The 27,735-nt window shown below is 44.5% G+C and overlaps 6 protein-coding genes across 7 annotated transcripts; 2 read left to right on the top strand and 4 right to left on the bottom strand.

Moving 5' to 3' along the window:
• Positions 1 to 52: 52 nt before the first annotated feature.
• Positions 53 to 4,536, bottom strand: LOC129588751 (uncharacterized). The gene is made up of 2 exons (XM_055483115.1): positions 4,338 to 4,536; positions 53 to 1,778 (listed from the first exon to the last, which is right to left on the bottom strand). Exons 1-2 carry the CDS (start codon positions 4,534 to 4,536, stop codon positions 652 to 654), a joined length of 1,326 nt encoding a protein of 441 aa, XP_055339090.1. The 3' UTR covers positions 53 to 651.
• On the bottom strand, positions 760 to 7,137 carry LOC129588712 (uncharacterized). 2 transcript variants are annotated; one of them, XR_008690506.1, is made up of 3 exons: positions 5,522 to 7,137; positions 4,338 to 4,969; positions 760 to 899 (listed from the first exon to the last, which is right to left on the bottom strand). XR_008690506.1 is itself a non-coding variant. In XM_055483059.1 (2 exons), exons 1-2 carry the CDS (start codon positions 6,991 to 6,993, stop codon positions 4,930 to 4,932), a joined length of 1,512 nt encoding a protein of 503 aa, XP_055339034.1. In that variant the 5' UTR covers positions 6,994 to 7,137; the 3' UTR covers positions 3,585 to 4,929. The 2 variants fall into 2 exon arrangements, 1 of the variants encoding a protein (XP_055339034.1); XM_055483059.1 differs by lacking the exon at positions 760 to 899 and having other exon boundaries at positions 3,585 to 4,969.
• Positions 7,138 to 10,248: 3,111 nt separating this feature from the next.
• Positions 10,249 to 12,129, bottom strand: LOC129588714 (unconventional myosin-X-like). The gene has a single exon (XM_055483060.1). It carries the CDS (start codon positions 11,981 to 11,983, stop codon positions 10,562 to 10,564), a length of 1,422 nt encoding a protein of 473 aa, XP_055339035.1. The 5' UTR covers positions 11,984 to 12,129; the 3' UTR covers positions 10,249 to 10,561.
• A 3,115-nt stretch (positions 12,130 to 15,244) lies between these two features.
• Positions 15,245 to 17,731, top strand: LOC129588711 (von Willebrand factor A domain-containing protein 7-like). Its single transcript, XM_055483058.1, has 2 exons — positions 15,245 to 15,440; positions 15,605 to 17,731. The coding sequence occupies exons 1-2, from the start codon at positions 15,410 to 15,412 to the stop codon at positions 17,437 to 17,439; spliced, it is 1,866 nt and encodes a 621-aa protein (XP_055339033.1). The 5' UTR covers positions 15,245 to 15,409; the 3' UTR covers positions 17,440 to 17,731.
• Positions 17,732 to 18,195: 464 nt separating this feature from the next.
• On the top strand, positions 18,196 to 22,616 carry LOC129588710 (uncharacterized). Its single transcript, XM_055483057.1, has 4 exons — positions 18,196 to 18,431; positions 18,765 to 19,279; positions 19,345 to 20,373; positions 20,648 to 22,616. The coding sequence occupies exons 1-4, from the start codon at positions 18,404 to 18,406 to the stop codon at positions 22,340 to 22,342; spliced, it is 3,267 nt and encodes a 1,088-aa protein (XP_055339032.1). The 5' UTR covers positions 18,196 to 18,403; the 3' UTR covers positions 22,343 to 22,616.
• A 1,962-nt stretch (positions 22,617 to 24,578) lies between these two features.
• On the bottom strand, positions 24,579 to 25,989 carry LOC129588774 (apolipoprotein D-like). Its single transcript, XM_055483144.1, has 6 exons — positions 25,804 to 25,989; positions 25,499 to 25,626; positions 25,345 to 25,427; positions 25,198 to 25,256; positions 25,038 to 25,074; positions 24,579 to 24,954 (listed from the first exon to the last, which is right to left on the bottom strand). Exons 1-6 carry the CDS (start codon positions 25,921 to 25,923, stop codon positions 24,818 to 24,820), a joined length of 564 nt encoding a protein of 187 aa, XP_055339119.1. The 5' UTR covers positions 25,924 to 25,989; the 3' UTR covers positions 24,579 to 24,817.
• Positions 25,990 to 27,735: the final 1,746 nt, after the last annotated feature.

Raw genomic sequence — 27,735 nt, 5'->3', positions numbered from 1 at the left:
TTTGCCGTTTAAAAGGATGGCCATTGCACTGCCAACAATTACTGTGGTTTAATTTAATTTATTGTCTTATGCAACGGGACACTGTCCCCTCAAGGCATTTGACATTCCAAAAAACATGATAAACAGCAAAGGTCACACAAAAAAACACAACATAATAATCATAGCAAATTGAGTTCGGCTAGGCAAGCAACAGAAATTGTGAAAAGGAAAGTACACAAAGTGAGCAGAAAACTACGAAAGTCAAAAGTCATGTCGACAATGTGCTATAATTATAAGATATTGGCTTAATGAAATGCATAAAAAGGGAGGGAAGCGATCGCACTGGTGTCCATGCGTAAAACCAAAACCCACTTACTGTTATTATTAGTATAAGTTTTAACAATTTTCGAAAATTTTTAATAATCTTGCGGGAAAAATGGAAAGCATGGACACTTACGTGCGTAATCGCACTACTGATTTACTAGCCAATATCTGTGTTGCGGTAATTTTAACAAAATGCTGATCGAACAATCTGACAAAAGCATCCAACTAAGAAATATCCTCCGACGTTGTTGAAGGTCCACGTACCAAGGCAGTGACCGGCCGATCGGCTAGGAGGAATTCAGAAAGAGTCTAGCAACCTAAAAAAAAAACCTAAAAAATCCCGTATTATTATTTGTTCATGCTACGAAAACGTTTAACACAGTTCAGTTCGCTCCAACAAACGTTATCCAGCGCATTCTTAAACACGTTGAGTGAGGCGTAGTCTTTCTTATCCAGAGTCATTTCATTCCATAACTGGACCAGGCGACTGGAGAGTAAGTCCGAGGAAGGAGGCAACGTAATCCCGCACAACGTTGTAGGTGCCGCCGTTATAGGGAAGGGATGCGCAGACAGCCTATTCGCCGATCTTGTATGACCTGAAATACAAGACAAGGCGGCAGCAGTTTGTTCAAAGGGTAAGAAAAACCGTTCTCCCAGAGGAATATGGTTAAAAACAAGCTTGTAGACCAAAACCAAGCTGCGTTTCAATCTGCGCAGTTCAAAACAATCCCACTTAAGCTCCAATAATCGTTCGTTAAAGCTTTCACTACCAAGACAGAGAGAGTACACAAAACGTTCTAAGCAGCGCTCTAATTTGTCTCGGCAAGTTTTGTTAGTGGGAGCAATAAAAGGGCAACAGTAATCAAACGATGTGAAGACCAACGACTTATACAACTGAATACGAGCAGCGGAATCAGCTTTTCTGAACGCGACATTAATCCAGCGAGTTTTTTTACGAAATTTAGTCACCAGATTACCGGTATTATCTTTGAACTTTAAATTGCGATCAAGAATTACGCCTAAGTATTTCACACATTCAGTTTTAACTATCGCATCGCCATTGAGATAGTACTGAGAATTACAATTTGCAGCTCGTTTTTTAGAAAAAGAAACGTGGAACGATTTTGCTGCGTTGAACACGAGTTTGTTACGACGTGCCCAATTCTCTACTGCGGTAAGATCCGACTGTAAAGCGATTTCATCATCTGTCGACATTATCGGTCTGTAAAGGGCTATGTCATCGGCAAACAAAAGTAATTCGCTATTGTAAATTAGCGCTGAAGGTAAAAAATTAAGTACACAGATAAAGAAACAAGGCCCTACCGTTGAACCCTGCGGTACACCACTGGTGACCTCCTCAACTTCCGATACACACCCATTCACAATTACACACTGCTTCCTGCCCTTCAGATAATCAGAAATTAGATGGACTAATTGACTATTGATCCCAAGATAATTAAAGCAGTTAAAATAACCTGGTGATCACATTTGTCAAATGCTTTCGAACAGTCTAAGAATAGCGCATGCACTTCAACATTATTTTCAATAAAATCAGTTGTGGATTTAATAAACCAAGAAACCTGAAGTTCACATGAGCGCTTCTCCCTGTAACCGAACTGGTGGTCCGTTAATTTATGATTCTTTTTAAGAACATTACGAATATGTTCATCAATGCAACGTTCAAAAATTTTTGAAACAGGGTTTAACAAGGAAATAGGCCGATAATTCTGGGGATTGGTTTGATCTTTGCTACCTTTTGGAATGGGAGAAATGTAGGAAAGTTTCCATCGTTCAGGGTAACAACCTTCATTTAGCGCTGCAGTGAAGATCATTTTAAGTGGTTTAGTAACTGCACTGGCGCACAATTTTAAAAGTTTGGTCGTTATTTCGAATGGGCCACTAGACGATGTAGACGACGAGCTTGCAATGTGATAAAAAATCATTTCTTCTGTTATTTCAAAAGGTTCAGCGTTGTTATTTACACATAAATCAACATTAGTTCCGTGACAATGACGATCACACGGCCCCTGCGACTTTGCGTACATCAGATTCAAAGCGGTAGCTTTTGCGATATCTGTACATAGAACTGAACCGTCATCCTTTTTCAGCGGCGGAATCCCAGTTTTATCATCAGCTGACTTTACGTATTGCCAAAATTTTCGTGGGTTATTGCGTGCTGCCGTTGCGGCCTCGCTGATCTGACAGTTTTCGAAATTGCGTACTAACTTTTCCGTATACTTGCACAGATTTTTCCATTTAAGCTTGTAATGCAAAGCGAGGTTAGCATCGTTATTTTTCAAAGAATTTCGGTAGTTTTTGAAAGCAGTATTTTGCTTTCTAATAGCTCTTTTAACGTTAACAGGGTAAACAACGCCGCCTTTACGTCTCGCTTGACCATAGACAAAATACCGCTTCGCAATTGACAGAAACAAAGACTCAAAAATTAGCACACGCTTGTTGGTATCAGCATTTCGAAAATGTCCGTCCCAATTAACCGCTACCAAATCGTTAACAAAATTAGCAACCTTGTCTTGGGCAATTTTCCAAGTGGGAGGAACGAAAGTAGAAGATTTTTTACGCTTTATAGCTAAAGATAGCTCAAACGCTGCATGATCATTTGAAACAGAAGGAGGACTTACGGGCTTAATATTCATTACTAAATTTTTTGGTGACAGAATACACAAATCCAAACAGTTTTTCATTCGAGTAGGAAAATCTACGATTTGAATTAATCGAAATTCTTTTAAAGCGGAAATTAGTTCTTCCCCAGTTACCGAATTTCCTTCATTTTTGCACCAGTTAATTTCAGGTAAGTTGAAATCACCTAATATTATTAATTTAGACATAGTTTCTATAGGGATGACAGATTCAAGATGATTAACAAACACGGGTAGTAGAGAACGTACTTTAGACGGAGACAAATAGACACAGACAATGACCCTGTCGATTACCGGAACTTCGACAAAAATCACCTCAACGGACGTTAGCTCATACTCAGTTCGTCTAAAACTTTTCATGTTTTTACGCACAATGATTGCCACACCACCACCATATCCGTATTCACGTCGTTTACGAAAAACATTGAAGGAACGCAGATCCGCAAATTTGTTATCGGTTATAGCCTCATTATCCCACGTCTCAGTAAGACCAGTTATATCCGCGTTTGCACAAAATAATTTTACCTGTCCACTTTTGTTCTTAACAATGTTAATGTTACAACAACGAACAACTACTGTCTTCAGATGGCGAAGGTTTTGGCTGGTCATTAACTTTAGCCTATCTTGGAAACACGGATCTTCATTGTTCACTATCACGGAACTATCGTTAATGCAGTTATCAACATAATTGTCACTGTGGGTAACTTGACCTGTACATTTAGCATTGGTTAAATTTTGCGGTGAAGCTGCATGTTTTTTACCGAACTGTTATAAAACATTCTCGATTTATACAAATTCTGGTAAACAGTACAGTATTCATGCGCGAAAGCCGCATGTGGATTTTTGGCATCGAATTTATCAGCTCTTTTACAGTTAACGCAAACGCAGTTGAACGAAGGGTCAGTTTCAGGACAGTTAACAGAAAGGTGAGATTTTGCACAATATCCACACACTGCGTCTTTTTCACATTTCACTGCTACGTGGTAAAATTCACAACATTTCTTACACTGTGGCACATAGAAATGGTCGCTGACAGGGCAAGAATACCAACCAAGCAATACGGATTTTTCAGCAATTAAACATTACGCGTTTCTCCATCAACATCGATAACAACTGCATAGGTCAAAGGATTAGGGCGGGTGCTGTTCAGCTTTTTCACGATTTTAATTTCGCTATCAGCGCGTAAATTCTTCAGTTTTAAATCATTCACAAAATCCTCTTCAGACATAGCAACTGGAATCCTACGAATTATCATGCGATGCTTACGCGTTTTCGGCTTTTCGACGTTTACTCCAAGCGTTTCACTGTGTTCTTTTAATAACGCTTCACCCTTAACTGCATCATCAGGAGTTCGAAATTCAACAATTACCGACTTACCAAAGCCTGAGCGGACATTTGTTACATTGGTGCCTTCGGCTCCAGCAGGGATCGTAGTCGATAAAACTTTGCAAAAATCCGTCATCTCTTTTGCTGTTTTACGGGACTGGCTGGGCACTGGCAAATCTTTCGGTTTAAGGACAAGGACGTTCTTGTTGGGCACATGCTTGGAATTCGTCACTGCGTTCCTTGAGGTCATAGTGGCATACGTTGGTTTCGATGCGACGGGCAGGACATTTTGTTGTTGAAGAGATGCAATTTCCGACAGGGCGGCTTTGTGTAGTTCTTGCAGGGAATCGGTCAACTCCAGCACAGCACGACCGTCAGTGGTCAGAGCATGATAGTCATTCAATTTTTTACATGCAAGAAAATTCGCAACGAACCGATTAATTTTGGCAATTGATTGGGAAAAATCCAGGAGAGGAATTTCGCAGGTAATAATTGAACTATTACTATTTTCCCCCCCCCATGGTGGGGAAAAGCGAAAGGTCACACCGTATTCACCAGTGAAAAGTTCAACCCGGATACGTTATTCTTCGCTAACGAAAAAGTTAGATCCGCACGCGAGACGCTTCTTCTGTGGTGACAAATTTTACGCGACCCCTCCAGTAGTTACCACCATTCGAAGTATACTGAGAAGGTAAAACAAGAAGTAATGAATATATGCGAAGTATTGATATTTGCCGTGCATTAGCTATACAATACAAAATACAAAATCTATGTCACCGGTAAACACGGTGGCGTGGCGCGCCGTGGTATGGAGGTAACCTATAAACTTGAATTCTATGCTCAGTTTATGCTCGCTGAATGCTCGACAGCTTTTACGGGTTCATGTAGCAGGAACATTGTGGCTTTGCAACTATACTCGTACTATGTAATAGCACCGTAATGAGCGCGAACCATTTTATAAATAAGCTTCATACCGAATCTTTTCGGTATGTATGTCCATTTGTGCAGCAGCCAAACAATATCCCATAAATTCCCATTTATAAATAATTGTGTTGCTTGCAAAAGCGGTTAAAAATTGGTTTCTCTCTTTTTAGATTGATTTGTGAGCTATGCTCGTGTATCAACGAGCAACCGGAAAAAATTCGGCGCAACTGAACAATACGAATCAAAAAATAGGTACATAAAACAACAGCACCATTAGGACGAATTTTTTCTTTATTGAAACCTGCTTTTACCTAAAGTCTTGAAGCGTCGCCGTGTTCATAAATTTCAGATTATTTTTGCAGTACTTCTTCTCGTATATGTAGATAAAGCGGAAAAGGACCTCGATTATAGGGTCGTTCTCCATTTCGGCTGTAAAGACACTCCTCAGTTTGTCCATAAAAAACTGGAACGGCCGCACACCGACCTGTTCCCGTCTGCGCACCAGCTGATCGATGTCGTCGTGGTGGGTGATGGGCGTGCCCAGATGCATCTCCTCGATTTCTTTGTAAGCCGTCAAGTCGTACACGTGATCAAGATCCGTTTCCGGCTCGACCCGACGCACACCGTCCTTGTTCTGTACCAACTGAAATTTGGGCCGACCACCGCCGGCCGGCTGGTACATCTTCCAAAAGTCCCCGGACAAGACGACGATCATGGGATTTCCAATGCCCAGCAGACCCAACGTTGTCACCGGTAGCTCGATGCGGTCATTACCAAAGATAATTAAATCCTTGGGGAAGCCCTGGTAGAGGAGCACCACCATCAGCTTCAACACCTCCTCCACCGTCCATCCGCGCAGCCCAATGGAATCCACGTATCCCGTCAGTTGCTCCATTTCCACCGTACCGTCGCGAATTGTCCGTTTCGGCATGGCACCGCGATTAAGCAGCCACATGAAGGTGCTTTTCCCGGTGCCTTTGGGACCGAGCAGCAGCAAGGAATTGTTCACGTGAATCCTTCGATGGAGACTGTTGACAAAATCTAGCTTTTCTTGCCGATCCTTCACCGGCTTCTCCAGCTGCTCACGCAGAGCGCGAACGTTCTCTTCAGCGTCCCGCAGACTCTGGGTTAACTCCTCCAGACGAGTCTCGTAACGGCGCTGATCCTCGGCGTGCTGACGCTCTATCTCCGTTTGGCGCCGGTTGAATTCATCTTCCATGCGCAGCCGCTCGGCGGCATTGGTCGCCCGCAGATCATCCATTCGCCTTTCATTTTCCATTCGGTCTTCCTGACGCTTTTGCTCGAACTCTTCTTCCCGCTGCTGATTATCTGCTTGACGGGCTACTTCCATCCGATCTTGCTCGCGACGGAATTCTTCCCGCATTTCCTGCCGCTCGGCAGCTGACTTGTCTCGCTGATCCTGCATGTTGCGTTCAAAGCGCTCGTTGTCACGCTGCTGTTGCTGTTTATATTCGGCATCGCGACGCTGCATTTCGGCGCGGTGCTGCTCCGCGTTCTGCTGCATTTGTCGCATGAACTCTTGACTGCTTTTCTGGTGCTCAGCAGCCGCTTTTGTTTGCATGTCGACTACTTGTTTAGTAAATGCGGTATGTTGGGCTTGCCTTTCCCGTTCGTACTGCCTCTCCCGATTTTGACGCTCCTCCTCATACTGGCGATGAATGGCTGTGACATCCACTGCCGGTTCGGAACGTCGGCGTCCGCCTCCAAATAGCGACAACAAAGCACCACCAATACCGACGACTACGGGAGCGATCCAAGCCATGATAAAAACCCACGCATGCGCACAAACAGATCAGTGAACACTGCAGAAGTCGCTATAACACCGAACTTCTTAGGAGCGCAATACCACTTACAACCGCCCATACTGACTATCAATCCCAGCCAATTTTGTCAGAACTGCACATGGTTATCTCATATTTTCTAATACAAATGCATCGATTAGAAGCGTGAGTATAGTACTTGTACTCGCACTTGTTGATACAAGTTCAGCACTTGTTGATTACAAGTTCAAAGGTAATTGTGCGTTCCGAGTGTTCGTGTCATAACTTCTTAGTATTCAGCTGCCTGCTGCTCCAAATGCGGCATGTGGCAGTCTTTTAACTCTTTGTGAGGACAACGCCATAAGCGTAAACACTCATAGAGCGTTCTCTTAGGTACGGCGGTATTGTCGACGTCGCCTGCATGTAAAGAAAAGCTAGGAATACCGCTGATAAATGGATTATGTGTGCGACTGCGGTTATCAGCTTAACCAATAACTCTTTATTTGCACTGACATAAGCACTGGACATTGATGCACATTGATAACTGGCAATTTACCGGAGCTTTGTACAAATAATTAACTGTAAGCGTTATGAGCAGAAATGCCGGTGGTGCAAGTGATCTGAAGTATTGCATCTATACGCTCAACCGGAATTCTATATTACAACCTTGTCCCCAATTACCAAACTGTATTCATAATGAATAATGACGTAAAAAATAATGAGTGAAACTTAAATAACACTAAGAGTAGCGCACCTTTCGCTCAACGTATCGAAATTTGTTTAGAAACTGAATGACAGAGTGTTTAACCATTCTTAATTAATATCTTCCGTTGAAGTCGGTGTCTGCCGGTTCAGTTCTCGCTCTCTTCTTCGATCGGCCAGTTTCTCGGCGCGGACGGTTAACTCTTCATCGCTACCAGCGCTTGGTCGGTCCCAGCTGGAATTTGTACCTGTCGCTTGTGACGCTACGAACGCGCTTAACCTGGGCTGGGGTGCTGTGAGGGTGCTGGTGGTGGTCTTTATCCGGTGCGTTGTTAGGGGGCGCTCCTGTCGGCGTTCTGCGTCCGTAATGCGGCGCGCTGTATGTTCTTGCTCTTTGCGGCGCTGGTCACTGTGAAACGCTTCCTCCATGCGCTGCCGCTCAGCAGCGGATGCGTTGCGCATATCCCCGTACTGTTTCTCAAACAGCAGCCGGTCGCGCTGACGGTGTGCGGCGTGTTCTTGTTCTTTGCGCTGTAATTCGGCGGCGTAGAGGTCACTACTCTGTTGCTGCTCCCGTTGCAGAGATTGGACAACCTGCTGGCGTTCGACAACCGCGGCATTACGGATCCCCTCTAACTGTACGTCTAATAAAGCTTGGTCTTGTTGCTGCTGCTCACTGTACCGTTCTTGCTTGCGCTGTAATTCCTCCATGTAGTGCTCATAATCCTGCTGTTGTTGTCCTTCAAACAGCGCGTCAATACGCTGTCGCTCGGCCAGTTCGCTGTTCTGCATCTCCGCCAACTTCTGCAGGAAGGCGGCTTGGTCTGCCTGCCGTTCTCGTGCATACTGTTCATCGCGGCGACGATCTTCCTCCTCCAGTTGCCGACGGTAGCGATCGGCTTCCTGTTCCTCATATTTACTACCCTGGCTTCCCATAGTCGACATACAATTCGACGGTATTGTCACCTCTTAGGAAAACTGCTGGCCGTTTCTTGACCCTGCCTGCGTTAACGTAATTTTTGTACGAGATACCCTTGTCCGTATAGCTCAGTTTCAGTTAACGATTGCCCGATTTCGACACTGCTACACTAAGATAACAGCAGCAGCATGTAATCAGAGAATATTCTTCATACAAACAACGATATCTTCTACGGTTCAAATGTCTATATTGTATGCTTATCCATCAGCGTGCAGTATCGCTAAATCGCAATCCACTCTGGGTTTATTTAGCTGTCGGGCAAGCAAAACGAGCAATGTAGCAACTTGGCATCATAATTATGACCGTAGTTCCGAAGCTCTGTGGTCTACACTTTCAAAATGGGACAAATTATAACTGGTACCTACTAATCTGTAAGTGACCTTCCAATTAGCCGCGGACGCATTAATATCTGCTTACTGAGAAAAAACCAGATACATTCAATAGCATAACGATTATGATTATAATTATTGATTCAAAATGCTTAAGAAGCGGTTAAACTCAAGGATACCACTAACATCAAATCATTGTAACATTCTGAACTGAACAGTCGACCCACTGTAACTTTGTAGGCTCTGACTCGCAGTCGAGCAAGGACTTATCAGATTTTTTGATAAGCTTGTAACGAAAGCTCCACACAGACCGGAAACGGCCAGATTTTTGCACACACAAAACGATGCCTAATGCGTTGCCGCAGAATATCAGGTTGATAGCGCATTACGCAACAGCGCATTTACCGCTCGCTGACTGCTTTTGTGTTGTGGGCGCATTCTGATCGGCAAATCTTACGCCAGTTAATCTCCTCTCATTTATTTTATAGCTGCACTAACCTATGCAATATCGATGTTTTATCGGGGAACTATTTTATCCACAAGGACAACATCCTAGAAATCCCGGTTATTCTGGGCACTTTTAGGATCTCGAACGGCCGTACAAGATTTCAACCAGGAAATAATGCTCTGCTCATTGCTGAGTAAATTTTCGAAGTACGAAAAAATTATTATAGAAGAATTTTGGTGATTAGAAGAAATTAAATTTTGGATGAAATTTGGTAAAAGCGAAAATCGGGAATTTTTGCAGAAGAAAACATAGTTTTGGAAGCCAACAGTTTCAAACAATTTTTATGATTTTAAAGATTTTAAATGAGATAAAAGTCGATTTACTCAACCATGAGGACAAAAGAAGGTGCGTAGCTCTGGCGAGGTTGGTTTGTTTAACAATCCCGCTAATTCGAAAAGCGGTAGGCATGTCGATTCCTTATTCTGTAATACTGGTTGTAACGCAATAAAAATGCGGACCAATGCACACAGTGCCACTATTAACACATTTAACAATTCTGAGCAGTTTGCATGCCGATAAGCAGTGCCAGCTGGCAGCGGTTGGTGATAAACGAGTAATTTGTGATGACAGCGGGACGATACTGTAACTGTACAATAGCATGAACACTAGAAAATATACAATCTCATACATGTAAGTTCCTTAATTAAACTGCATTTGGATGTGGAGGCTATTTTGGCCATTTGGACTTTGAGTTCGTTAGTGCTTGTACTGCAATAATAATTCTATATATATGGCGTGTTTATCTTGGCAGCCTTGACATCGTCCATAAGATAAGAATTGGCTAAATACTTCAGTACATGCACTGCAAACGTGCTGAATATGGTACATCGGCACTGCTAGGAAAGTGTTAACAATTACAACATGTAACATAAAAACACCGTGTTAACAAAGTAATCAGTACATTAGTAAGTACAACATAATTTTATTGCGAGCTAATTAGCATCAAGTGTCTAAGTAGAATATTACTATATAGAATCTAATTTGGAACTCCTCACAGCACCGTAAAAAGGCAGACGTTCGCATAATGTACGGTAAATAGTTCGACGATTTAATTAGTTGAACTCTTGCAACGTAGCGCTATTCATAAATCTTATTTTATTTTTCTTGTACTTTGTTTCAAAAATGTAGATAAAACGGAAAATGGCTTCCATGTTGTTGTCATTGTCCATTCCCACAGTAAATACGTCTCCCAGTCTGTCCATCAGAAACTGGAATGGCAAGACGCCCGCTTCCTTACGCCGGCTGACCAGAAGCTGAATATCGTCGTGGTGCGTTATGGGTTTGCCCAGATGGAACTCCTCAATGTCTTCGTACACCGGCAGATTGTATACGTACTCCAAGTCTTTCTCGGGTTCCACGTAGCGCGTCCCGTCGGCCTTCTCCACCAAGTGAATTTTTTGTTCACCACCGTTCGGTGGTTGGTACAACTTCCAAAAATCACTGGACATAATGACTATCATCGGATTGGTTATGCCCAGTAAACCTAAGGACGTCACCGGCAGATCAATGCGATCATTACCGAAAATAATCAAATCGGTGGGGATGCCTTCGTAAATCATCAAAACCAGCAGTTTCAGCAGCTCTTCGGGCGTCCATCCACGCAGTCCAATGGAATCGACGAACCCACTCAGATGGATAATTTCCACAGTCCCGTCTCGAATTGACCTTTTGGGCATTTGACCTTTGTTGAGCAACCAAAGGAATGTGCTTTTCCCCATACCCTTCGGCCCGACCAGCAGCAGTGAGTCGTTCTGCTGGATCTTCAACTCGAGGCCGTTGACAAATTCAATTTTCTTTTCGCGGTCCTTGATAGGCTTCTCCAGCTGCTCGGCCATTTTTTGCACCCGCTCTTCCGCTTCCGCCATACTGTCTTGCATGGCCATTAATTTTTCCTCATAACGCTCCCGTTCACCGGCCCATCTCTGCTCCATGGCTTCCTGTTGCTGGCGGAAGTCAGCCTGCAGTTTCTGCCGCTCGGCTTCCGTGGCGTCTTTCATGTCGTCCAGCTGTTGTTGAAACACAGCGCGGTCCCGCTCTTGCTGTTCCTTGTGCTCTTGATCACGCTTCTCCATGGCCAGCCGGCGTTCCTCGTCCAGGCGCTGTTGCTGGCGCCGGAACTCCTCCTCCATCTGGCGGCGTTCTTGTGCCGAAGCGCTGCGCATTTCCTCCAACCGACGCTCAAACATGTTCCGATCTCTCTCACGGTCGCGAGCATACTCTCGCTCTTTCTCCGCCATGGCCTGTGCACGCTGCTGGGCCATTTCTTGTTGTTGCTGTCGGTAGGCGGCTTCTGCGCGTTGACGCTCGGCCGTAGCCTTCTCCTGCATCTGCTGCATGGTCTTCATCATCTGGGCCTGCTCCGCCTGACGCTGCTGCTGCTGCTGTGCTTCCCGCCTCCGCCGTTCCTCTTCATGCTGACGCCGGATGGCTTCGTGGTCCACACGCGGGGCCGGTTTGGATCCACCGCCTCCCATGTTGAAGCGCTTATTTTCGCAACCTGCTCGTTAATTTACAGTCTACGCGGGCTTGTCGTGGTAGCGCAGGCTTTCCTGTAGCCGGAGCGGTTCTGTTCACATTGCTTATTTCAACGACATTCAAGGCCGGTTATCAGCTACTCTAAATGTATGTACGCTACCCGTATAGGGAATTCATTCTAGCACAGGATAGTTACTTAACGTTTGATAATTACTGATAAAAGCCGTATTGAATGGTTTTCACTTGTGAATCTAGTGGTTAAAGTTCGCTGTTATTTGTCTTAGTCCTTATCAAGCAGCGTTTAATTTGCGGCATCTCTCAATCGCTGTCCATCGTCGTTATTCGCAGCCCTCAGCCATCCAACTTGGACCGTCGCCATCACCCATTCATTAATAATAATGATTTCATAAGTAATGTTTGCAATGCATACTGTAAAATATTATTAAGAGTACTAAGTCATATTTTCAACAATATCTGTACGGTTAACGACGGGAAACCTACTCATCAAACACACAACCGTTACCATGTTTAACACTATCATTTAACATAATGTAACACTATCATTTCACATTAACGTTTAACATTACCATGTTTAAGCAGGGAAACTGCAGGCTGCTGTTTAATCGTTTATGTACGGGTACGAGTATTTTGGGTTAGAATGATGCAAGTACATGTACTGTCTGTATGCGCATGCGCACGATGCGTCAGCTCGTCGGCCCGTTTCAGCATTGTACACAAGATGCCTTCCTGAAAAAACAGCACAGTCAAACGACACACGCGTTTGTGGAGTTTAATATGGTAAACTGTCTTTGTATTATCTGTAGTTCCACTGCAAACATCTAGGATTTGTCTCAAATTTGTCTCAAATAACGCTAATACTAACGAAATATTTTTACACTTCCTCTGTAAACCTGCCTCAATGATGTACGGGGAATCGATAGCAATGCGGCTCTTCTTATCGCACCATAAATAATTGTGGAACAATGGGGATTGTCTATATTAAGTAAACAGCGATAATCGCAAACGCCGGCGCCAATAAAAAGCACAGCCTTTGACGGAATAATTTTGTACCTTCGCGATTCATTGAGTCGTAACCGGAGAAAAAACGTACGGGATGGCTGACATCAAGAGCCTTTTATCGCTGGTATGTGATGATCTCTCCAGTTGAAAGGTCATTAATTAACTCGTAAAATTGGATAAATTGCAAGCCTATGTTACCCGAACGTAGTATTTCATGGTCAGTTAAGTGTAAAATGACCGTTATTTTTTTCGACAGTAAAGTCGGGAAAACGTTATGTTGGTATAGGGTTTTTGTTATGGGCGACCATTGGTCGGAACCTGGCAAAAGAATGTACAGAAGCCAACGGACGCGACCTTGTGATCGCCATCGACACTACCGGCAGTATGCACAACACCCTGGAAGCGGTTAAAGCCAAATGCGCGGAGCTGGTGGAGATAGCATGCGTCACGCCGTCGTCACCGCGGCGCTATATTCTCACACCTTTCGACGATCCAGACTGGGGCCCGGCTATACCGTACACGGATCCGCGACAGTTTCTGCAGGCTCGATGCGCTGACACCGGAAGGAGGTGGTGATGATCCCGAGAGATGCCTAGAGGCGGTGGATGCGGCCTCCGATGAGGCTGAGAAGGTGCTGTTATCCACGTCTTCACCGACAACCCCACCAAGAAGCCCAGCAATATTAGTGCCTCAGCCTTGCGGGCCAAGCTGAACAAACGCCAGCAAGCAGTACGCTTCACTATTCCCAATCCATCCATTCGGGAATCGGATGTGCCGGATTATGTCTTGCTGACAGTGGGCGATGGTGCACTGTACATTACCGAGCCCGATATGGCCAGCATTCAAACGGCATTGTTTGAAATAGACAATCAGGATACTGTAATCTTGCAGGGGCCCGAAAAATCGGATACAGCGTCAAAAATTATAACGGTTGCGGTGGACGCCGGTATGCGCATGATAGAGCTGGTACTGACCGACGACCGACATCTACCATCGGCCAATTTCAATCCACCCACCCGCAGCAGAACGGATCCACCAGTAGCGCAAGTAGTAGCCACGACGGTCAATACCAAAGTCTACCGGGTCCTTAATCCTGTGCCCGGGAATGGACCATCAGTGTCCAGGGAACCGCGCCCGGTTGGGAGGCCAAAATAAACGGGCAAAGCACTCTGGACTTTATTTACGCAATGGGTCAGATGACATCCTCCGGTTTCCTTACCCATCATGGGAGCTCTAGCAGTGGGGATATTGCCACCATTCAGTTGACCCCATCCTGTGACCGTTGTGTGGTTAACAGTGTTTCGTTAATTGGAAGCGACGGTGTGGTTTTTGGAAGGCCTCTGGTGAGCTTCCATCCGGCTACTAAAGCCTATTACGCCAATTTCACCGTGCTTATTTCAACGACATTCAAGGCCGGTTATCAGCTACTCTAAATGTATGTACGCTACCCGTATAGGGAATTCATTCTAGCACAGGATAGTTACTTAACGTTTGATAATTACTGATAAAAGCCGTATTGAATGGTTTTCACTTGTGAATCTAGTGGTTAAAGTTCGCTGTTATTTGTCTTAGTCCTTATCAAGCAGCGTTTAATTTGCGGCATCTCTCAATCGCTGTCCATCGTCGTTATTCGCAGCCCTCAGCCATCCAACTTGGACCGTCGCCATCACCCATTCATTAATAATAATGATTTCATAAGTAATGTTTGCAATGCATACTGTAAAATATTATTAAGAGTACTAAGTCATATTTTCAACAATATCTGTACGGTTAACGACGGAAACCTACTCATCAAACACACAACCGTTACCATGTTTAACACTATCATTTAACATAATGTAACACTATCATTTCACATTAACGTTTAACATTACCATGTTTAAGCAGGGAAACTGCAGGCTGCTGTTTAATCGTTTATGTACGGGTACGAGTATTTTGGGTTAGAATGATGCAAGTACATGTACTGTCTGTATGCGCATGCGCACGATGCGTCAGCTCGTCGGCCCGTTTCAGCATTGTACACAAGATGCCTTCCTGAAAAAAACAGCACAGTCAAACGACACACGCGTTTGTGGAGTTTAATATGGTAAACTGTCTTTGTATTATCTGTAGTTCCACTGCAAACATCTAGGATTTGTCTCAAATTTGTCTCAAATAACGCTAATACTAACGAAATATTTTTACACTTCCCTCTGTAAACCTGCCTCAATGATGTACGGGGGAATCGATAGCAATGCGGCTCTTCTTATCGCACCATAAATAATTGTGGAACAATGGGGATTGTCTATATTAAGTAAACAGCGATAATCGCAAACGCCGGCGCCAATAAAAAGCACAGCCTTTGACGGGAATAATTTTTGTACCTTCGCGATTCATTGAGTCGTAACCGGAGAAAAACGTACGGGATGGCTGACATCAAGAGCCTTTTTATCGCTGGTATGTGATGATCTCTCTCCAGTTGAAAGGTCATTAATTAACTCGTAAAATTGGATAAATTGCAAGCCTATGTTACCCGAACGTAGTATTTCATGGTCAGTTAAGTGTAAAATGACCGTTATTTTTTTCGACAGTAAAGTCGGGAAAACGTTATGTTGGTATAGGGTTTTTGTTATGGGCGACCATTGGTCGGAACCTGGCAAAAGAATGTACAGAAGCCAACGGACGCGACCTTGTGATCGCCATCGACACTACCGGCAGTATGCACAACACCCTGGAAGCGGTTAAAGCCAAATGCGCGGAGCTGGTGGAGATAGCATGCGTCACGCCGTCGTCACCGCGGCGCTATATTCTCACACCTTTCGACGATCCAGACTGGGGCCCGGCTATACCGTACACGGATCCGCGACAGTTTCTGCAGGCTCTCGATGCGCTGACACCGGAAGGAGGTGGTGATGATCCCGAGAGATGCCTAGAGGCGGTGGATGCGGCCTCCGATGAGGCTGGAGAAGGTGCTGTTATCCACGTCTTCACCGACAACCCCACCAAGAAGCCCAGCAATATTAGTGCCTCAGCCTTGCGGGCCAAGCTGAACAAACGCCAGCAAGCAGTACGCTTCACTATTCCCAATCCATCCATTCGGGAATCGGATGTGCCGGATTATGTCTTGCTGACAGTGGGCGATGGTGCACTGTACATTACCGAGCCCGATATGGCCAGCATTCAAACGGCATTGTTTGAAATAGACAATCAGGATACTGTAATCTTGCAGGGGCCCGAAAAATCGGATACAGCGTCAAAAATTATAACGGTTGCGGTGGACGCCGGTATGCGCATGATAGAGCTGGTACTGACCGACGACCGACATCTACCATCGGCCAATTTCAATCCACCCACCCGCAGCAGAACGGATCCACCAGTAGCGCAAGTAGTAGCCACGACGGTCAATACCAAAGTCTACCGGGTCCTTAATCCTGTGCCCGGGGAATGGACCATCAGTGTCCAGGGAACCGCGCCCGGTTGGGAGGCCAAAATAAACGGGCAAAGCACTCTGGACTTTATTTACGCAATGGGTCAGATGACATCCTCCGGTTTCCTTACCCATCATGGGAGCTCTAGCAGTGGGGATATTGCCACCATTCAGTTGACCCCATCCTGTGACCGTTGTGTGGTTAACAGTGTTTCGTTAATTGGAAGCGACGGTGTGGTTTTTGGAAGGCCTCTGGTGAGCTTCCATCCGGCTACTAAAGCCTATTACGCCAATTTCACCGTGCCATCAGAGTTGTTCCTCGTTCAAATAAGAGGAAGAGACAAAGAGGGGAACGTGTTCGAACGGGTCCATCGTACGGCCGTCCTGCCATCGTCCTTACGATTGGAAGCGACCCGCGGCGGTGAAAGCCCGGAACCAGTCGCGCCGGGTGATTCACGGCGGATCTCCTACACCATTGTCAATCATGGCAATAGTGCCACCTTCGAGCGGACGATCAGCGGCAACGCGCACGTAGCCGCCGTGTCTCCTTCCAGCGTCCACGTTTCAACGGGTGAGCGCGTGACCGGGTACGTTGAAGTTATCGTTCCTCGCACTGCCGTTCCAGGAAGCACGATTGAGATCCTGCTTCTGATCAGTGCACCGGCAACGGGCGCAACAAGCTCCCTGCGCAAGGTGATCACCGTGGCCGACAGTGGACCCACCTGCAAAGTCACCTTCTCCAACCTGGCGGAAGTCTGTTGGAACGTCGGCCGGGATCCGGTGGCGTGCCGTGATCAGCGCTACAGGGTTCAAGTGACGTTTGCCGACCAGGAAATGGGTCTGCGCACGATACGCTTGGTCCGCGATCACTGGGTGGGGCTGGCTACGTGGTCGTTGCCCAATGACGTTGCGCATATTTCCAGCGAAACGGTGAGCGGCATCGCCACCGGCAATTGCTGTACCAAGGGCATGAAGTTTGTTGCAACAAATGCTAAAGGTGAAACGACCGAATGCTCGGTCCGTCGCTGAAAGACCGTCTAGTCTGCCGGCTCGTATTGTTGCCTCGTGGGGTTATTTTACATTATGAATTTGTGGGTTCTTTTTCTGATAGTGCGTTTGTTGGTATAGTAAGTGGTCTTTGGAACAGTTTTTGGTCTTTGTTAAGTGATTGAAATGAAGTGATTTAAATTGTGTTATTCCAAACTGTGGGTGGCTCCCACTGTTCTGTCAAATGGGTGATCGCGAATTATGCCGAAAGTATGAGGACTTAAAGGTGTTAATCGATTCTAGTTATTAAACACCCTTGGTAACCTAATAGTTCTATTGGCATTGTTTTATTCTGCCCTCTAGGGCATTGTTTGAAAACCCCTATATTTACTCTATTTTCTACAAATGCGAATTAAATAGGTTTACTAGGAGACCGTGAGGCCTTTTGCCATATTATTCATATTGGCCAGCTGATTGCAGGTGCCGGAACTGTAGGTCGCTCTACTTAAGAATTAGCACAGTTTGTGGAATGACAATAGTAAAAATTCATGCACCGTAAACTGATGGTTTTACAACCTTATCAGCACCGCGAAGTTCATATTGTGAGCACAACTACAAGGTCTCTTCTGAAAATTCACAGTCCACAGTCCTTGCCATTGAAAGTGGCTCTTGTACAATGAGGTCCACAGGTCGCGCGAATGTTTAGAAAAGCGTAAATGGAAACAGCGAGTGTTACCATTTTCAGTTCTTACCGTTAGTTATAAGAGCGAGTAAGAGCAAACAAAGAGATACTCAAACTGATAAATTAGCTACAGCCTACGGTAACCGTTGTGTAATTATTGGTTTTTCGATAAGTATTATTCGTCCTTATCGGAAAGTCACTGCAATTTACGCTTAGCGCTATAGCTGACAATTGAGTGTCGTTCTGTACCTGTGTGTGTTACGCGATGAGCCGCAACAGGAATGAATCGCGTGGCTTTTCTTAGAAGAAAAATATCGTGAAAAAATGGAGCGATTTCCTGATTCCCGACCAGGTTGGTATAACATACTGTTCTACGACAAGCGTTGCAGTAAAAACTAACATGCCTCTTTACGATGTGCTGTATTAAAGTATTTGTAGCGAATAATGTGCAACATATTTGTGTTTGAATGTGCAATTACTTTTGCTAAACCGTCCATTTTGTAAGTTTATGGGACCTTGTTGGTTGGCTAAAAGACGCTTAATTAAACCAGTCAATACTGGTTATACGGTAAAGCCTTTATAAAGTGATATAATACTAACACATAAATTATATGAAGTATAATATTTTTAAGTACCGTCCACATTTCGATTGCACAGTGTGCATTAAGCGTTTAAAAATTTGCAGAAGCCGGCAATGATGGGTATACCGCGGTTTCCATTGCACATATCCCATTTGGTCAATTACGCATACCTTTCTACCGAAGCATTGCAGCCGTAAACGAGAAGGACGCCATTGTGTTCTATCACGGTCCTCTACTAATCCTACAGCCACATTCCTTGACAAGCCGGCACAACCCGTTTACCAGAAAGCATGCTATCAATTTCACCGTCACCATTTCGAACTCCGCTTTCAGGCAACATGCAAAAACAGCACAATCAAACCTATTTAAAATAAGCTCTTGCGATAGCGACGTGCGATCGATGTTGATCGAGCAAATACAGGTGACCGCCATCGAAGAGTCGCCGGTGTACCAAGTGGACAGTAGCTGGCAGTCATTGCAGCCCGATTCTGATGCAGTAACCTTTCGTATGAGCTGTGCGGATCAGCTGGCCGGTGACGAACTCATGCGCAACATCATGGCCTATCCGGCTATGTTTTTAGAAAATTTTGTTGTGCGCTATCGCGTCGCAACGCAGCAGGTCAGTTTCGATCAATGAAATTTCTAGCAAACTCTGTCTTGCATCAAAAACTGACTTTTCTGCAGATCAGTCGAAATACATGTGAACTAACCGGCAAAATCCACATCTTTAATGAGGAAGAAACACCGGCTGCAACTCTTGACCAAGCAATCACCGAAACGCAAAATTCCAACGCAGTAAAAATCAGAAATGAATATTTGGATGAAATTGTCTGCCATGCGACAAAATCTCGCATTAACGGCATGGAAATCTACCGACCCAAATTGGAACAGCTCTTTATTGACAGCGAGGATAAACTTCGTTTTGTCCGTTTTGGAAAATCCGCGCCCCAGGAGACTCCGCCAAAGGTCATCCTCGTGTTAGGAGCCTCGGGGGCGGGAAAGAGCACCCTTGTCGACTGTATCTTTAACCATGTTTTGGGTGTGCAATGGGATGACGACATGCGGCTGAAGGTCACAATTACGGAAGATTCGGTCAGGTACACCACCGCGTACCAAACCGTCGTGCAGTACGGCAGTGCCGCTCCCTACAATCTAATTTTGGTCGATGCTCCCGGATTCGGCGACCCACGCGGCGTTGGGCAAGATGCCGCTCTGCGAATTCAGCTGCAGCAGCTTTTCGTTGGGGATTACGACGGGGTGAAACATGTCGACGGCATTTGTATAGTCGTGGAAGGCAACCAGTCACTGACAGCGGCCACGGACACGTATATCATGGATTGCATTTTGTCCATGTTCGGTCGCAATGTGGAGTCAAACATTTTTCTATTCTCTACACATACCCACAATCAGGAGCCGCCAGCGGCTGTTTCTTTCAAGAAAAACTATTTACCACTGTGTGAGTCATTCGGGTTTAACAATGGCGCTCTCTATTCTAAGGAAGAAGAAACGTCCGAAAAGTCCGGCGAACTGTATTGGAAAATGGGAGCGACCAGTACTAAGCAGCTCATTCAAGCAATTCAAAAATTAGGACCAGCCAGCATGGAGGAGACTTTGGCAGTTCTGGATGACCGATTGGCTTTGGAAGCTGCCGTTGACGGTCTGAAAGACGCGATTGATGCTAAAATGGAGAAACTGGGAATTCCAGCACTACTGGTACAGTTTTACTAGAAGTAATTAATTCCTGCGCTGTATTGTTCAAAAATCAACAAGACTACCGCACGCAGGTATATTCAGAATTGAGATAGCTTTGAAAAAACGAGTTTCGAGGTGCTGTTAAGGTGCGCAAAGCAAACTTTCCCCGCGTAGGTACAGGTACGGTACACGAAAACTGGTCTCATGTACCGGGCTACTTCCCAAGTTACCATTAATAACTGAGAATGTGACGCTAACCAAGAACGTCTCCAATTTCGCGGCTAATTTTGTACAGGAAACGATGGACGCTTGCAGTAAACGAATGGAAGAAAACGCCTGTTTCACCAAGGAGGTGGAGATGCCGTATACGAAACGGGTTACCTTACCAAATGGTCAGTTTTCAATGCACTGTATCTCCTGCAACAAAGAGTGTTTCCGCACATCTGATCCCTATCATAACCGCGGTTCCTACTGCAAACGCTGTCCCCCTCTTTGTCCCTGGGACAAGCACGTTTCATCCCCATATTACATGGAGAAAGGTACCAAAAAGGTACCACAACTGCAGCCAGAAGTAAAACGTCGCTACGAAGCGGCATTAGCGGAGAAAGAGCAGATAAAGAATACTATCGACAGCACGCTGAAGGCGGCCGATTTGGATGTCGCCGGCGGCGAAATTAACCGTTCCATCTTGCAGTGCAGTGCGATTTTGCAACGGCTAAAGGAGACAACTATACGAGCAGGCATTTTAGACAGCGGAGAATACGTGGAGGCCTTAATCCAGTCTGAAAAGGTGGAGAAGTGTTCCGGGTATCTGCGGCGAACTGAGGCATTAATGGAAATTAAGCCGCGCGCGATATTAACTGAAATCTGTCGGAACGTTGTGCGGCACGGTGAACAGGCAATGAAACTGGACACTCCCACATGGATTCGCATCATCGCCGCGGAACGACAGGGTCTGGAGGAGTACTTCCCGTACGATGAGGAGCGAAAGGAAGAGGAGCGGAAAGCCGAACGCCAGCGGCGTGAAGAGGAGATCCAGGAACAGCGCGAGCGTACCCGGGGATTGCTTGAACGGCTGCAGCGAAAGCATAAGGAGGAACAGCAGGAAATTCAAGAGAAAATGAAAAACGAACAGCGTGAATACCAAGAAAAGCTGAATTCCTATTCGCAACGTATCAGCGAGGCGAAGAAGCGCATGCAGGAAATACAGGACCAGATGGAAAAGCCGATTAAAGATCGTGAACAAAAGCTGGCGTTTGTGAATGGGTTAGGGCTCCCGATTCGCGAGACAGATAACGTGCTGCTGCTCGGCCCTAAAGGGATGGGCAAAAGTACGTTCTTGTGGTTGCTCAACAAAGGCGAGAAGCCCACACGCACTATGCACGACGGTACGAAGGATCTCGTACAGGTGCCGGGTTTCACCGATTCCATTGGACTGCGGGCGTGGACCCCTGAAGAGCTGCTGAAACTCCTGACGCTTCTCATTTATGACGGAATTCCTCGCGATCTAATCATCTTTAGTAACGAGCGGATCGATCTGCCCGTGACATCGTTGGGATTGGTCGGTATCAATAATCCGATGTTTGTCGTCATGTCTAGTGCGTTCTGGAGTAATTACGGTCTGCGCGCTGACAATCCGCGCAAGATCAATTTGATACAGGATGAGCGGGGCGTACGCCGTATCCAGCCGGAAGAAAATCTGGGAGCGGCCTACAACATGGAGATTTACCGCATTATCCGGGAAGAGGGCCTGGGCACGCCACTCACCCATCATGATAATCTGGAAGATATGGTGCAGCGCCGACACTCGAACGGCGTGCAGCCATTCCAGTACTTCATCGATAAACTCAGGGATCAGTTTACGGTTGAAATGGAAAATGATTCGACTATGGAAGCGCTTTTCCGGTTTGTCTACTTATACGAAAAAGTGTACGAAAAAGACCGACTGAAGTTTATGAATATGGCAACTCTGGAAGAGTTCCCGGTATAGCGGTGACATGTTTGTTTCTGCTGTTGAATAATTGTAAGGCAACACGAAGAAAAATGGCTTTTGATTTTTTGTTGGAAACTGGTGACTGTTGAAAGTGAGTGTCACGACGTGAAGGAGCGACCTGCTCTTTATTTCATCGTGAACTGAATACAACAATCAAAGGACAATAACAACAACAATAATGAACCAACATAATCTCACGGCAAGTTGCCTGGGGCATTATGGAAATCTCGTGACGCCATACATTACAATGAGTCTGAGCTCAAGTTCAACACTCGCCATTACCTAACTTTTCAATTACTGTACCATCGTCGGTGTATGCCAAGTAAATGGTCAGCAGCAGCTAGGTACTTACAAGCGCACCTGCTAACAAGTTGTATACGGCGACGGTCTAGATGCTTCTCTACGAATACAGTGTCTCGAGCGAACTTTTGTAAAATCCGGGGAGTTTTGCTGTTTACAATAGGATGGAAATACAGGGGTGCCGCGCCAAGTTCGGGCAGTTTACTTTAAAAATCTCTGTAGGTCACCCACCAACAATTTACGTGTCATTCAATTTTTTCATTATCCCCGTAGATTTAAAGCATCTTATTTAGTACGGGTCGCAACAGTGAGGGCGTGGCCTGCAATGTAGCGAGACTTAAATTAAAGCCGACCAGCATAAAAATGCGGTTCGACCCATGAACCATTCTAACCTTCCGCCCATTTAAAATTTGTTAAGAAATTCCGCTCATGCTAAATCGCGAAACTGATTACGCGGGGGCGTTTGCCAATGAACGCTCTTTCTAATTACGTCTGACTCCGTTCTTTTTTAATGAAGGCTAAGTGACCTTTGCAATATTACTGGAGGCACTGACAAAATGGAAAGTGGTGCCCTTTGTAAGCTAACAGCACTCGCGGAAGGTCGGATATGTCTATGATACGTAAAATCTCGTTCACTAAGAACCAAGCAACTATTTTGGCTTTTCGCATTAACATGAAAAAGGCGGCGACATCCCGTTTTAACACAGTTTAGCATTAACGAGAGATTTTTTGATCATTGCTTAGTATGATTTTTCTTTGATTTCTCCGCTTGCTCAGTCTTACCACCTGTTTGATAGATATCAGACAAAACACAAAAATCCTCTACTTTACTGCATCTTTCAATCATGGAAAACATTATCTTGAAATTACTTGGCTCTGCGCGCTAGGCAACCGCATTCTTCCGGAAGCACGTTTTAACATACAAGTCTATGGGAGATGCACCTTGTTCCAAGGTCACCTAGAGCTGTGGCGCAAGTCCCTCTGATGACCCGTGAAGGATACCTTCTGGGTCACCCAATAGTTTTCGAAAACATTTGCGGAAGAATATTTGTTGGCGCATTTTTTATAGATCCAGCTATAAACCCCTTAAAAATGACCACCACCCCGGTCACTTATATTTCGGCCGGCTCCTTCCTACCATGTCGAACAATTACACTTTTGACAGCGTCGGATTCGCAGTAAAAAGTTGTACTAGTAAAGTGGAAAAGCAAAAACAGAACAGCGTGCGAAAATATTTTGTAATTTATTTTACACAACTGCCCGAACTTGGTGCGCACCCCTGTACAAACCATCGCTTCGGATATACTGTAAGCAACTAATGTAAGATTCAAGGAAGTGACTAATTTTAAGACTGCATGCTTCGAATGCCTTACATGCCATTCGTCAAGACATACTCGTATTATACTTTGGAGTAAGTCCGAGCGGCTTACGTTGGCCTTGATTACATTTAAATTCGAAATGCACCGCCATGTTACGTATAAGCTCTCAATAATATGTTTTTCCAATAAATACGATGGATGTCGAACTACCGTAGATGTGCGTCGGCATTCAAGTACGATTTTCTTATCTTCAAACAGTTGATAGCAGAGTGGAGAACGCAAAGTTGTTTCGATAAGGGAAATAAACAACTAATGGATGCACGTGACAAAGGCCACCTGGTGGAACTTCATGCGATATTCGTCCCACTGACAAGTGTGTACACACAGCCCTACCGAAGCAACCGGATTACATGCACACCGACCTTGATTAAATTTGATTTCGAAGACTCCCGTAGTCGTCGAGAGTTGGTTAAAATCGCATTGATTCTGAAACGCGCTTCCCGTTAGCTTTTGGCGTGTGTTTTTCTTAACCCCGGTTTGCAGTGAGGCACTTTGAAAACGCAAAAGGATCTTGGCAGTTCTTGATATAAACGCCATTGTGGTGATTATTCTTGAGATGTATTAACTTTAATTTTTTTGAATGTCAAATTTTTCAACCGCTCCACAGCATGAATTCAGTGCCAAATGAATAAGTTAATTTATATTACTGACGCTGTCAAAGCGCAGAATGCTGCCATGGGGATAGCTAACTATACCAAAAACACAATACTGCATGGCATGATGGCAGTAAAACATTGTTCACGCTGATCGGAAATGCAGAGTTTTGACCAATAATTGAACGGTAGAGCTTCCGTTAAGCTTGGCAGTTAAGCTGGTTAATGGGTTTGAGTGGCTTCGGACTGATCTGTTGTTGGCTTAGGATCTGCTCCACGCGCTGCTGGACGCTGGGCGTGTAACCCGAACGGTCGCGGCTCAGAAGCCATAAGAACTCTGTCAACAAACGCTGAATCAAAATCCTGTTCCTTGTGTGTGTGTCTATCACAAAGCGATGTAAAAATTTGTTGAATTCTTACCGCTTCTGAATGGTCCGAGATTGCGGCAAGCGTATACCTACAAATTAGCCAGTCCCATTAATAATTTGCACAGTTGTGTCATCTTTATCCGTGCATTATCAAAGTTCTCCTAGGCACGATTGTTCATTGTGTTAACGATAAGTGGGTAGTGTGTACTTACAACTGAGAATGCAGTGTAATCCGTATCAATCACCCAGTAATCTCCAGCCGGCTGATTTTCTGCACAATAAGTGTCAATACAGTTGCATAATTCTGGCAGAGAACAAGTTTTCGTACAAACAGTTTCTGAGCATCGATTTGGACGTACCGTTAAATTTAACCAGCAACTTGGCCGGAACACTGGCGTCAGGAACATAAGCGCGTCCAATAGCGGTGCTAGGTTGGCCGTTGCTGTAATTAAAAATTTTTATTGGTGGAAGATCGTACGCAAGAAAAATTTACCAAAATCACAGGAAAAATACCTTTGGCGGCCGGTGTTATTGACCTTTACGTCACCCTCAGCGCGAAGGCTATAATTGGCAGTGACGCAGTCTAACCCGATTTCAAAGATGGTAAAATAGCGCTGCTGTTCGTACCATCTTCCCAGATACTGAACAGTAAAAAAAGGTTATGTAATGTGCATATTTCAGAATTGAGATAGAGTATTGTAGAGCCTAAATTTTAGTCATTCAGATTGCATAATGTAGCTAAGTTGTAAACATTAAATAGCTGAATTAAAATAAAACATAATTCTCATGGTAAGATTTACGCTGAAAACTTGGCTTACTTGAGAAAGGTCAAAGTCTTGCTTGACGGTAACTGGCGCGCATTTTCCGATACTGATGACCTGCGCATCAGTGGCGACTGCGCAGAGCACCAATAAGGCAACAACAATTTTTGCGAACATTTTCGGAAACGGTGTGATATTAGCAATTTTGAGCGAAGAATAACGAATTGTTAAGTTTGAGAGAATGTGTGTAGTTTACGAGTGTATTTATAGTCATTTCGCCCGCTGTATATGTAAACAGAGAGTACAAACAGAAAAGCCGATTCATCAGTCGTTATCAAAAGTAGATTGAGGAACTTTAGAGAACCCGTGCGGGAAAAACCGAATAAGAGAATAAGAGACAGACTTTACTCGCCACGTTTGACATTTTCGTCGAAGTCAGCGGCTCACGCAAAGGCACATCACCGCTTATCTACCGAATTTTGTATTTGTGACCAATTCACTCATTATCGCGGGTCACATAATTATACCGAGAACAACTTAGCAAGTTGTTATTTGCCAAAACTGTGACTACAAAGTCCTGATTACAAATTCACAAAGTAAGCATGTATCGTATACCGGTGTACGCTGTTTATTTTCATTCAAGTACCAGTACATATCCATCACACCGATGATGCCTTTCGATGTAGTAATTTCTTTTAGCGACTTTTGACAAGTTATTTTCAGATCACAACAAGGCGTTTAGAAGAAACGATATCTATTCGGGAGAGTTTTCTATCATTCCGCTGCTGTATACCGTATGCGACTACATCATTTATTTATTTATTAACGTACTGCGTACTTCTTCTATCGCTGTTGCAGCGACTTCTGCCGAAGAACTGCCAAACCCGGATCCACTAATTGAGGACTTAGGCGGCTCTTAGATTGCTGCTTTCTCTATATATCGTAAATTAAATTTCTAAATCCATTCTTCCTCTGATAAACAAAACATTTATAATGATAAAATGATAATATAAACAGTGCAAATCTGAACATTGTGAAATCAGGTGGTAGTGATACAGACGTAAAGTACACATTTGGCAGCGTACGTATTGTACATATCATTTCTTATCGCATTTGTCCTGTTCTCATCAACAACAACCATAACAATTAATGCATTATTTGCACTTTTACCGGCTTAACCCAAGCTGTCCGAGGGAGAAATGGTCCTTGATTCCTTGTTAATACATAATTATTTACAGCGCTTCCTAATCATTGCGCAGTAATAACTGCTTATTTGGACCCAGGACACGCTCTCGCAAAATGACCCATGTGATGATTAGAATTTAGAAAGCTGTACTTGAGGCCCGTTGATACATGCATTGCGATAAGATTGCTGAGACTAATTTGCAACATTCCAAGTTTTGTAACGAGAGTACGTGTCTTATAAGTACGGCGAAGGAAACATGCATAGTACAAATTAATGTTAATTAAGGACTCTTCTGACGCCGCCAACCGGCTCTTTTGCCTTCTGCGCCGAGCTTTAAGTACCAAGAACTATATAAGTAAAGAGTATTCCCGCCGTAATCAGTACCGGCTTTGTTTTGCTGTTTGCGAACATGCGTACATGCCATGAGATATACTAATGTAACACCTGAATATCAGCATCTGGTAGTATTCAACGTTGTGGTCTTATTCGAGAGGTGTTTTGCGGGATGATGCTAGACGACACGATCAGCAGATATCCTCCCAACTGGGCGTAAATCTTAATTTAAAGCGCAACCTTTAAGTTGCCTTGCTGTACCTTTCCGGTTCCTTTCGCTATTTAAATGATAGGGAAAAATTACAACCAGCAAGTTCATATCAGTTTGTGTCCAAAAATTGGGTATCAGAAGAAATATGAACAAATTTGAAAATTGGTAATTTTATACCGAATGAAATGTGATTACCGCTGAAAAATAAAATTTCTTTTCCTTCCGACAAACGTTGTTCAATTCGGAAAAATGTTGCAGT

Source organism: Paramacrobiotus metropolitanus, unplaced genomic scaffold (genome assembly GCF_019649055.1).
Source record: "Paramacrobiotus metropolitanus isolate TYO unplaced genomic scaffold, Prichtersi_v1.0 Parri_scaffold0000031, whole genome shotgun sequence".
In the NCBI taxonomy this organism is placed as follows: Eukaryota; Metazoa; Tardigrada; class Eutardigrada; order Parachela; family Macrobiotidae; genus Paramacrobiotus; species Paramacrobiotus metropolitanus.
This window is presented reverse-complemented; position numbering and strand designations above follow the sequence as displayed.

Excerpts from the sequence above, each read along its gene's own strand:
- LOC129588714 (XM_055483060.1), bottom strand. The coding sequence starts at position 11,983 with ATGGGAGGCGGTGGATCCAAACCGGCCCCGCGTGTGGACCACGAAGCC.
- LOC129588711 (XM_055483058.1), top strand. The coding sequence starts at position 15,410 with ATGGCTGACATCAAGAGCCTTTTTATCGCTG. Across the intron at positions 15,441-15,604 it reads CAAGAGCCTTTTTATCGCTG|GGTTTTTGTTATGGGCGACC; the intron begins GTATGTGATGAT and ends ATGTTGGTATAG.
- LOC129588774 (XM_055483144.1), bottom strand. The coding sequence starts at position 25,923 with ATGTTCGCAAAAATTGTTGTTGCCTTATTGGTGCTCTGCGCAGTCGCC. Across the intron at positions 25,627-25,803 it reads AAGACTTTGACCTTTCTCAA|TATCTGGGAAGATGGTACGA; the intron begins GTAAGCCAAGTT and ends TTTACTGTTCAG. Across the intron at positions 25,257-25,344 it reads GTTGCTGGTTAAATTTAACG|AAAATCAGCCGGCTGGAGAT; the intron begins GTACGTCCAAAT and ends CTTATTGTGCAG.
- LOC129588712 (XM_055483059.1), bottom strand. The coding sequence starts at position 6,993 with ATGGCTTGGATCGCTCCCGTAGTCGTCGGTATTGGTGGTGCTTTGTTG. Across the intron at positions 4,970-5,521 it reads GCGACGCTTCAAGACTTTAG|TATACTTCGAATGGTGGTAA; the intron begins GTAAAAGCAGGT and ends TTACCTTCTCAG.
- LOC129588710 (XM_055483057.1), top strand. The coding sequence starts at position 18,404 with ATGGAGCGATTTCCTGATTCCCGACCAG. Across the intron at positions 18,432-18,764 it reads ATTTCCTGATTCCCGACCAG|AAGCCGGCAATGATGGGTAT; the intron begins GTTGGTATAACA and ends AAAAATTTGCAG. Across the intron at positions 19,280-19,344 it reads ATCGCGTCGCAACGCAGCAG|ATCAGTCGAAATACATGTGA; the intron begins GTCAGTTTCGAT and ends ACTTTTCTGCAG.
- LOC129588751 (XM_055483115.1), bottom strand. The coding sequence starts at position 4,536 with ATGACCTCAAGGAACGCAGTGACGAATTCCAAGCATGTGCCCAACAAG. Across the intron at positions 1,779-4,337 it reads AAATGTCCGCTCAGGCTTTG|GTTATTTTAACTGCTTTAAT; the intron begins GTAAGTCGGTAA and ends TGTGATCACCAG.